Source organism: Rhopalosiphum padi, chromosome 2 (assembly GCF_020882245.1).
Source record: "Rhopalosiphum padi isolate XX-2018 chromosome 2, ASM2088224v1, whole genome shotgun sequence".
Lineage (NCBI taxonomy): Eukaryota > Metazoa > Arthropoda > Insecta > Hemiptera > Aphididae > Rhopalosiphum > Rhopalosiphum padi.
The window spans coordinates 9185919-9197679 of record NC_083598.1 but is presented as its reverse complement, the minus strand read 5'-3'; the positions used below and the strand labels follow the sequence as shown (position 1 = coordinate 9197679).

Here is an 11761-nt window from a genome sequence, read left to right as displayed (position 1 = left end):
ATATAATATTATAATATTGTTATTATTATGCACTAGTACAATAATTATTATTTATTATTAATAATCTACAAAGTTATGATTATTTATTATACAGGTTGTTATTACGTTACAAGTCCATAGGCGTAAATAGTGTTTGAGACTTGAGATAGGAGGGACTATACAACAGTCAGCAGTTAGCCCAACGCTATTTACGCCTATAAATTAAAATACTTATTATAAAGTAACGTTTATCCAGTGGAGTGATGCGTCTGTAGAAATTGTTCTGCGATGGAACTGAGATACCACCAGCTGTGTTCACTCTGATTTCATCGAATAATTATCGAAATAATATGACAAGTTAACACAGCGAGGTTCCCAGTCCCACACAACAGAATGGTCGCAGTTCTGTCTGGTAGCTGCAGCAACGGTGTAGTCCGCGTCCTCATATCGATTGCGTAATCTGTCGTCAATGTTTAGCGGTAACACGCGCCGTCTTTTACCCATAGATCGCGCTGCGTGTACCGTACTGATACATCTTAGCGTAATATAAATTGAAAAAAAAACTTACATACATAGGTACAAATAATTATTGCACACCACTATGGGACTAAACCAAAAATAGTCTACCGTGCGATGGTGGTGGCTGGTGAAGGGAATGCACGTCTTAGACAATACAATAGACGAATAACAATATTGTTTTTTTTAATCGTCATGTTTATTGTGCACGACACAACGAATAGGTACATGAAGTATTTTGTTTTCATCGAAATAACAATGTTAAACGTGATAATTATAAAACCTCACGTGGGAAAAATCGTGAATATTTCTACCACTTCCACCAACAATCTCTTCTGGCTAACGTTGAAATCAAAATTTATCGCAGTTCCATAACACCTTACCCAACATAAGTTCGGTTGCTTATATTATCATTATCATATCGTATTATCGTTATAATATTACTATTCGACAAAAGTTAACCACACAATGTACTTACAGTTTGTTTTTGTGCGACTCCTTCACTTTATCGTCGCCCTCGATCCTATAAATCTTGCCGTACATGACGTATTCGAAACTGTCAGCCCGACAGCCGTTTTGATCCATTTCTATAGGGTTCCAGTCGCCAGCATCAGGCTGACCATCCTCGCGTAATGTAGTGGCTAACACTAGCCTGAATTTATCACCTATAACAGAAAAATAATTGCGTTTTCAACAGGTCTATTTCATCTAATCTACGATTTTTCAGTGTTTGGTTACAATCGTTTAATGTTTTTCGACTTCAGAGTTTCCTAAAGTCATAATATTTTAAGACTTATACTATATTTACCAGCACTTTAGGAAACCGGTTGAATAGGAGAAAAAAATCTAAGACGTTAAAAACGAAACCGGTTAGATTTAATTTTTCTTTTCTTACTTTACCATATAAGCATATTCATATATGACCGATGGCCACCAGACCACATACGTAAATATGAGCTATAGGTAGAGAAAATAAATGTTTATACACTGCATGACCACGAATGCAAGATTGTGAAATATTAATAATTTTTGGGAATGCTTTAGTACGGGTATTTTTCTTTCCAGAGACAACTATATTATAATACATTAATACATAATTGATTCGTTGCGTTACAAATACCAAAAGTACCAACCTATATGTATATAGACTAATTATTATACAGTTATCTAGCCCACTACTCGGTGCATGTTTACAGTGAAATTTAATAAACTGTTAGAATTTAAGTATTTCATAACTTACCCTTTCTAATTTATTATTCATGATGATTTGAATAACTAGCAGAAAGAGAAAAATCAGTAAAATGAAACCGTAATTCAACACATGCATATTAAATAAAACTGAGTCCATTAATTATAATATAAGTGTTTTATACGTATAATCGATCACATTTAATATTTGTTATTTTTAAAATCATAATAATGTCGTTATAATATCAGATTTTGAAACAATAGAATATATTTTTTTTTGCCATAGAATATGATGGCCATCGAATAATATATTAAATATATTATTCGTATATTAAAAATTACAACTAAGAATCAGATATTGAATATGCTGTATTATAAAATTATTATATTTATTTGATTATTATCAAATTAAGTGTGAAATTGTAAGTTAAGTTACATTATAATACATTGTCAAGATACATGTTTTATAAAATAAGAATTTTATATTTTATTTTCTCATCAATAAAACAAGATTGATAAAATTATATAACTAGGTATAACGGATACATAGAATATCTTAAAATTATTTATACATGTTTATCATTGAAACGTGTATATAAGTAGAATAAACAAATTGATGGAAGTCCGTTTTGTAGAAGAACCTGTTTATACACATCATATGTATACACATTTTAGTTATTAGTCATTTTGACACTTGGAATCCTGATATCCACGTATATAAATATAGAATGGTATATAGTATATACTATATATTATCTAATATAAAAATGTAATTTTTAAAAACCAGTTTTTTAAATATCAGATGTTATTTTATATTAAAAATTAATTTTTAAATTTCAATTAATTATAAAGTTTATTTATCACAATAGTTAGAATAAATTTTAAATATTTTTAGTTTAATCGCTGATACAATTAAAAGTAAATTAAAAGTATACCAATAAATTGATTTGACAAAAAAATATTTATAGGATTCTAATAAGCACATATGTGATTTATCTATAAAGCTTTGTATAAATACTTAATTAATTAGGTTTGAATTTTGCCTCTAAGTATAAAAATAAAATACGTTTATAATATTATATTTTAATTAGTAGTATAATTTTGTCAACATCAATTAAAAACATAAAAACTAATCTGAAAAATTAAAAGTTTATACAAGCAGATAATAATTATTATCAATACACGTCTTTAAACTTTTCACAAATTACTCTTTTCTGAATTCTTTGTACTCACCAATCTAATAAAAGTATAGATTTTGATCTCTCTCACATATCATATTTTACAATCTATCACTTAAAGTTTAGAATATTCACAGTAGTATTCAGTTTTATTTATTCTTTTAAATTGGCATAATATACCCATAACCTTTTCATTAATCTCACTACCAATGAAATATTATGTATAATTTAAATTTATTTTTATTGATTGCTGACTATATATTATTTTATAATAGTTATTTATCATAGTTCTTCGTGTATCTTAATTTACAAGTATAAGTAAAAATAACAATACATTACGATTAAGATGTTGAGATTAGATGGTGAATATGAACATTGAACAAGTCTACTAAGTACTATTTAATTACGAGAATTCCAATCAATAGATTGATAGATATAAAAAAGAAAGCTATTATTTTCGCTAAATATTAAAAGTTTTTGTTTAGACGTGTTCAGAGGAGTAAACCTATTAATGAAAATTAGAATATACATTTTTTGACTAAGACTCTATGGCATATACATAATAGTTATTAAATGCTCAAGTATTAGAAATAAAGCCTAAAAGTGCTTATTAAATAATAAATATTTCAGTAGGTATAATAAACTTTAAAACCACTTAAAAAATAAAGTCATATTATATTATATTTATAATTCAGAGAGTAAAAAACTTTATAGTGTTTTAAAATGAATTGTATACCTATTGATAAATATTATAATAAATTATTCAGGATTAGATTTTGATCATAGTAAAGGGTCAATAAATGGAGGTTGACATAAAATATTTTGTCAGTCTAGCTGAAATAAATATGTATGCATTGAATTTGTACTTATCACAAACTAAATTCCATCAAAACAAAAAGTGTAAAAAAAACACTTCCATTTTATTTTACATATTTTATTTGTACACAATGATTTTATTAATAGAAAAATGTAATGTAATTTTATTTTGAATATTCTATCATTGTAATGACCTCATGTAATATTGTTGTTTTACACGTTAAACTGTTACTACGTAATAGTAATATCCAATAAACGAATAAAGATAAAACAATAATATATTATATGTACAATTTATAATATGTACAAAATAATACACATTACAGTAATTGTGATAGATGATCTATTAAAGATGTTAAATATATAAATTATAAATTATTTTATTATTTTATTTAATAATTTATTAAAAAAACTAACCAAAAGCCATTGCCTAAATCACATACACGTATTTATATAATATGATTCTATATTATATTATATAAAATATAACCCTATAGAGGCCTAGAACAATGTATGAACATCATGTATGTATAATACATCATATGAAAGCATTTATAACATCAATAATTTTTCATTGAAATGTTTTTCATGAAAGTTGTTTATCTCAAGTTCTAAACTATATTATTATAATATAATATGTACTAATTGCGTTTTAAAAAATAAAATCAATACCAATACATAATTGTGAAAAAAAAAATGTTTTCTAATTTTCGTTTTATTGTCAAATATAATATTATGTTAAAACATATTATTACACTAAATTATAGTATACATAAAATATCTACTATTATATTATTGAAACATTTTACATTTTATTTTTTATGCCTTATAACAGTTTTTAGCGTAAAATCATGTAATGTTTCTCCGTAAAATAGATGTTCAGCATACACACAGTAGTAAGTGATACAATGATTTATTTTTTGCAAACTGTGCAGTTTTCACCATTCTAATGTATATTATTATTCATAGGTACCATTTTTATTTAAACATTTTGCACCTGCTATAGATGCGCCTCGTTATAAAAATTGTTACAATTGGACCAATTATATCACTATACAGACGATACCGAAGATTACCGCGAATACAAACAACTGCGAGTGGTAACAGTCGTGTCCGGAGTTTGAAGTTTGCGTATCATTAATCCCTCAGGTATAAAATTTGGTTGGTTGACTGTCATTTGCGCATCGCGTGTTTCGACACACAACGAATAATGTATTAATATATAATACGAGGCTATCTCAAGTTCAGAAAGATTTAGTTGTTTAAACATAATAATATACTAAAATATTTAACCAAGATAATTAAATAACCGATTGTTTTAATAAAATTATTATATTTTAATATTCCTCTTATTGCGAACGTCAGAAACTGCTCAAAGGCACGCGTATAATATTATTTCCGTTTTCCATATTATGGTGAATACTCAACGCACCAGAGATGTTATAAGTTCGCCCTAGTTTTTTTATTTTTTGCGGAACTCGATCCGCTGAACTCCATTCGCCACCCTCGCAACTCAAATTCTCGGCGACCGCCGCTGTGTGAAGGGGGACGGTTACCATGCGCGATCGTGTGCGCGCACGTCCTAGCGGTTTTTTGTTGTTGTTCATCATACAATATTTATTGAACACATAACAAAGAGAAAATTTACACTTTACTTATACCAAACTACACACTGTACCTCTACGTAATATTGTATTTTAGTAGTGCGTGTATTAGTAAATGTGGCGGCGGCAGCGGGGACGACAGCGATGTCGAATGTTCGAGCGCGCCCGCGCGGCGACCGAGCGAATGCGATTGGCGGCGGCAGCGGTGTGCGAGATGAAATATACGCGGAGCTGTTAGGAAGATAGAAGAAGAGGGGGTGCAGTGTGTGTGTATGAGAAAGAGTGAGTCAAGAGGGGCAGATAGCGAGAGTGAGCGCGCGACGTCCCGCGCGTATACAACCTTGGCACTGAGAACCGCCCGTGCGCATCTAACCTTGGCATTGAAAACATCGACGGCGCGGCGGAGTAGGACTGGCGGGCGGAGAAGACTCGCTGAAATCGCGATGGAAACGTGGCGCCGCCGCGGACGGCCGGCGGCATTACGGACAGTGCGGAGCGCCTGGCGCGCGCGCGAACCGCGGAGGGAATTGCCGACAGTGCGGGAATGGGGTAACGGCGACGTGCGGGCGACGGAGTGGCGGTCAGACGAGAGTGGAAGCGAAAAAACAAAAAAACAGTCGGACCGGCGCGTCAGAGACCTGACACACTACGCCGGGTGTTGCGTCATTCCACCGGCGGAGAGAACGTGCGCGCGCGTTTGCGGGCGGCGGACAGGCACAAAGGTCGGTGGCGGGGTGGACAGGCGAATCGATCCGATGGTTCATGTATGTATGTATGTATGTATGTATGTATGTATGTATGTATATGTGTGTGTATGTTTATGTGTGTGTGTGTGTGTATGTGGCACATCACCAGCTGATGGCGGCGGCAACCTTGGATAATATTATTTTTCTTTCGAACACATCGTATTATAATAGTACGAGAGATAAAGTTCCCCTCCCAAATGACTTTTTCGTGGTTTTTTTTTATTCGGATAGTCATGACTGCAGGTACAACGCGGTGATAATATTATTTCGTATTCCGTGCAGAAGCGTAAGTAGTACTGGTGGTAGTTTTTTGGATTTGCAGAATACGACAAATGACAATACACGTATAATCAAATATATATAGAGGGCACTTCTTCTATATACATCGTTGTTAGAGTTTTTGATGTTAAAGTCAATAAATATATATTTTTCTTTCCTTTCGCGAGACACACTAAAATATTATATTTGTACGATACCAACAGCTGCGCGGGAGTTTGGCGAAACGAACGACGAATTCTCATTAAATATTCGCATCGATACGACCGCGTGATTATAATATCGTGTCGCTTTTACGCCCCGCGAAATTTAACGTAAGAAAATTCCCGCGGAATCATCCGAGACGAGCAGCACGTAACAAACGCATAAATATTCGCATAAAACATTTTAATTTTGGCAACTATTCAATAATACAATTAGACGGCAATGATGTATAACTTTAAACAATTTTATTTTTGGGTTTCCGTGGGAAAAAAAATGTGCGGTTAATGCACAACTTTTGCTAGCGTTTTCTCGAAAACAGAAAGCGATTATATAATAAAAAAAATAAACGAATCATAGTCTGTAATTGAAACGCAGTAAATAGGTACAAGAGTAAACACAACTGTACAAAGAAAAGGATTTCAAAAAAAAAATATTTAATCGCGTTCTTACGCATATAATAAAAATAATCTAGTTTTGTATACAGTAGTGTGAGCACGTATTGTTTTAAAATAATATAGTAAAAATTATTCATAATTTTATAAATCGTTGTTCCAGATGATCTCTTTTTTATAACATTTTATAAAATGTACAGACACGAGTACGAAAAACTGCAAGAGTATCTGAAGTATCTCATTACTTTGTAATTTTCTTTTTTTTGTATACTTAATGTGTAAACAAAAAATATTAATACAAAATTTATTTTTTATTCTTCTATTATTGTGTAAAGAGATTAAAAATTGAATACTAGTATTTAAATAACAAATGAAAGTATAACACTACAATAGTAATAAAATCTTCAAACTTAAAGGCAATAAGAAAAAAATCATTTTAATAAACAGCTTTCCAAATACATATATTAAAATAAAATGGATATAATATATTTACTAAATAATTTGATGTTAAGTGAATTCTATAGAGATAAAATTGTATGGTTATATTCACAGTAAAATTATCATAAGTATACATACAAAAATGTGTTAACATTTGCCTAATTATTCAAATTCAAATAAAATACCACTGAAATTGATCGTAATATATATTTTATATCCAAACCCTCCAACGAAAATAATCGGTACTGTAAACCGATATTATAAAGTGAAATTATTAATTTTCTTATATTTTGTCGATCGAATTTACACACTTATAAGGATGAATATCTATTTCTTGATTATACGTGGTGTATACTTTCTGTCGAATAAAATAGCCGAAGGCCTGAAGTCTACGAAAATTGGAGATGACATGCAGCGTGCATACATCGGGAAACAGAATTCGCGTTGTCGGCGGGGAAAGGAGAAGTGGATTATTGTAAACTGAATGATTTATTTTCGGTTTAAATCGGATGTTAGGAAGGAATTTTGGCAGAGGAGTGTCTTTACCGGGTCAAGAAATTCCACTCGGTGTTTTCGCATAACGTATAATAATATCGTTATCGAAATGAAAACATCAGTCCGCCAAACACAAAGTCAAGTAATTTCGAGAGGAAAATAATGAAACGTATAAACTGAAAATCGATATCCGCAAGACCGCAATTATAACGAACAACGCAATATTATGATATTAACATAATATAAAGTTGACAACACGACGACAGTAATAATAAAAATTAAATTTTTAACACAATAAAATAATTATTATTAAAATCAAATATAATAATATTAGCGACAGTTAAATTACCAGAGAGTTCCGTGTAGACATATACATAATTATAGTCAAGCAATACGACACACTCACACCGCGGGCTGATTCGTAGGCACCGTATAGTCCGATAGCTTAGTGACGACTTATAGTCCGCGCGCATAATATATCGTCAATATAACATTATAATATTATTATCTATAAACGCATAAAAAAATGGTAGTATAATATAATAATGCGCGTATACATTTTGCGCTAAAACGGCTGCGCAAATAATATTATCGGCAAAACAATAATAATAATAACTATTATTATTATATTTCTCGACGGCGGAATGCATACACAATAATATTATAGTATGGTTTTTGCCCGCCTAAAACCATAATATTGTATGCCACGGTTATACTATACAAAATGTCCATACGGCATGATATTATTATTGCACGAGTAAGGTGCAATAATAGCAATATCAATTATAATTTTTCAAACGAAACGAAAAATATCAAAATATCGCGTAAATGTTTTTTTTTTTTTTTTTATTACCGTAAAAAAGTGGATGGCATTACGGCGGCCGGCTGCTGCTGCTGCGGCGGCGCGCCTGTGTTGTTGACAAAGCGTTAAGCGGCTGCGGCGGCGACAAGAAAACTACTAACGCCATCGTCGTCAGCGCGTTCTTTTGGGGCGACGTGCGACACACGGCGGCAGCAGTACATACAATACGGTATAAACGGAGGCGGCGGCGACTATGGTGATGACTGATGACGGTATAATGTGGCACAGTGATGAGCGACGGGAGTGCACGACCGTGCACTTGTGACTGGCGTGCGGTGGGGTTTTCGAAAAACCCGCGAGCGCGGACAAAATATTACGACTGCACCGCGTATATACCTAACCTACGTGTCGAAAACTTTCGCACCAACCCATTCTGGGCCTCTCCCGCGTTCGGCGGCGGCGGCGCGCACGCACGTTTTGCCAAATATACTGACGGGCCGGCGGGGCGGGCGTAGGAGTGTATATACTACTCTAGGCGCCTCGGCTGCTGCCGCCGCTGACGACAGCGACGGCGACGGCGACGACTGCGACGACGTTCTGCGGGTGCGCGCGTGCGCGAGCGATCGTATAAAATGTGTACGTATTATATTATTATATGCTGTGTATATGATAAATCGGTACGGTTCCGACGAGCCGTGTGTACGCGAAAATAATATTAATTACAACTTACAATAATAATAATAATGATGATGATGATTATAATTATTATTATAATCACTAATACCTAGCCGTATTTAAGAACGCGAATTTCTATTGGAGACCGACACGACTACGTATAGGGTTATACGATATAATAATAATACATTGTGGGATGGAAAAAAATGTTCAGTGTATAACGGTAAATTCGGGTACGGCACGATAATGACTATTATTATTATTATGTGAACGAAAAAATCGAACGATTGAAAACACTGTTTGGTCCAGGGTTGTTAAAATTCGTATTTAAACAATAAAATGTCTGTTAATTTATTTAAAACACGTTTAAAAATGCAATATCTCTATGCCGCTCTAAATTTTACTGACTATAAAATATTAGTGTAATTCGTGTCTTACTCGTAACGAGTGACGAGTCAGCTACGGTTGAATGACGCAAACAATACCACTTATGTATGGGTAGGTAGGTATTGCGTGTTTAAAAACGGTAAAAGAGTGTACTCTTCTATCTAGTAGCAGCTAGGTAGTTAGAATCGAGTACTTGTATATACTAATATAGTAATATTCTATACAGGGTCCTTCCTTTACTGCAGTAATAATTTTCCAAAATCATATTTAAAACGTATTAATGAAAGTAAAAACAAGAACAAACACTTACCCAAATCCATGGGATAAATCCACGAGTTGATATCTAAGATCAGTTCCATCTTGAACGATTCGCTCTCGCAATGCAGTCGGCTCACTGAAATAAAAATTAAGGATATAATAATAATACAACATATCCAGTGCTGTTTTACATACGCGCGGCGCACACAATAGCTGTAACAGTAGGCAACAAAACAATTGGAATTTTTTTTATTTCCATTAAAAAATAGAAAAATTATATACATTTATAAATAAGTCATCAAGTTATAAACCGTATATATATATATATGCAGTATGAAACAACACAGAATAGGTCAAATTAATAAATATTAATCCGCTTTTACTATTAGAAATGAAAGAGAAAACGCGGTAATAGGTTATCAAGTAAGATAAAGCAAATATTTATACTAAATTTAAATGTATTGTTTACAATAATACTATTGATTATAAATATAATCAATGATAATACCTACATATAATAAAGGTATCGAGAAAATATTAACGTGTGAACTTAAAAAAATCTATGTTAAGTAAATGCAAATAACAATTCAGCGCGTCTATAATATGTGAGTTAAGTTAATACACGAAATTAATACGTAATAACTGTACAATACATATACTTTAAACAGCATAGGTAAAAACTAAGAGAATTCATAGATTTTCTATACAGTATTTTACAGTATAGTAATAACAATAATTATAATTTATTGTCGTTTAATAAGGAATAAAAGAATAAAAGATTAATAAAAACACCTATAACAGGCAACAGCAATAAATTATTCTGTAATCGTCTAAAATTAAACGTTAAAAACAAAATAAACATACAGTAATTTCGGTTTAAGGATAGTCAATAACAATTTTGATGTAAAAAACGTATAGAACATGATTTATAAAACAACTACAAATGACTAAAAAATAAGACGATCGCGATCTTTGTGTTTTGTAACAAAATATGCATATAATAAATTATAAATATATAATTCTTATATCGGATATAAAAATATATTATTTCTAAAGTAACATTTCGGACTTTCAGCTGAGAATAGATTATTTTTTAAACGCACTAACGCATTATTTTCGAATCTCTTCATGCAATAACTAACACACGGTCCCCTCGTGCTCGTCAACATCAATACAGTACCGAAATCGAATCGATTTACTGCCATCATTCAGTGACAGTATTGAGGGTTAGCATTGAGGCGATCATTTCCCCCAACCCCTATTGGGACTTGGTTATAAATATATAAATACCCTAAAAAACTATAATTTATTCAGTAAATATTATAAGTTTTAAAATATAATAAGAATAAACCGTATAAGTATTTAGGACAAAATTTAGTAAGAATATGGAACATTCATTTTTGCATATGTATTATTTTATGTCATAGTATTAAATTCACCTCCACGTCATTCTCGTTGAATTTTTGTTAATACTGTTATTGATACGTTTTATTGTGGTATATCCCACTATATTGTGCTGTATTCCATCTCTTGGTCACCCCCTGCAAAGCTTTGATCACGTTGTATATAAATGTATCACATAGTTTCACGTGACGTTATTTAAAACACCAGCCATAGGTTAAACGTATTGCACATATATATTGTACAGAGGTAACTGGTAAATTGGTAAATACATTAATTCTAAATATAAATCGACAGAATAATATGCATTTCTGAGCACATATATATTTTAATATACAATTTGGATATTTAGATGACTCCTAAATAGCAAAATCTGTTTACCCGCGATTCAGTCAATACCATATAA

At 31.9% G+C, this 11761-nt stretch overlaps 1 protein-coding gene across 2 annotated transcripts in view; it reads right to left on the bottom strand.

The window, feature by feature from the left end:
* The window catches only part of LOC132919187 (DNA-directed RNA polymerases I, II, and III subunit RPABC3), a 54262-nt gene that overhangs the window by 16184 nt on the left and 26317 nt on the right, over positions 1–11761 (bottom strand). Inside the window, exons 2-3 of one of the 2 annotated variants that reach the window (XM_060980558.1) lie at positions 10007–10090; positions 974–1160 (exon numbers count right to left, since the gene is read on the bottom strand). In XM_060980558.1, coding sequence (XP_060836541.1) covers positions 974–1160; positions 10007–10090 — 271 coding nt within the window. Of the gene's footprint in view, positions 1–973; positions 1161–8181; positions 8340–10006; positions 10091–11761 lie in introns of those variants that run through there. The other variant, XM_060980559.1, reaches the window with a different exon arrangement.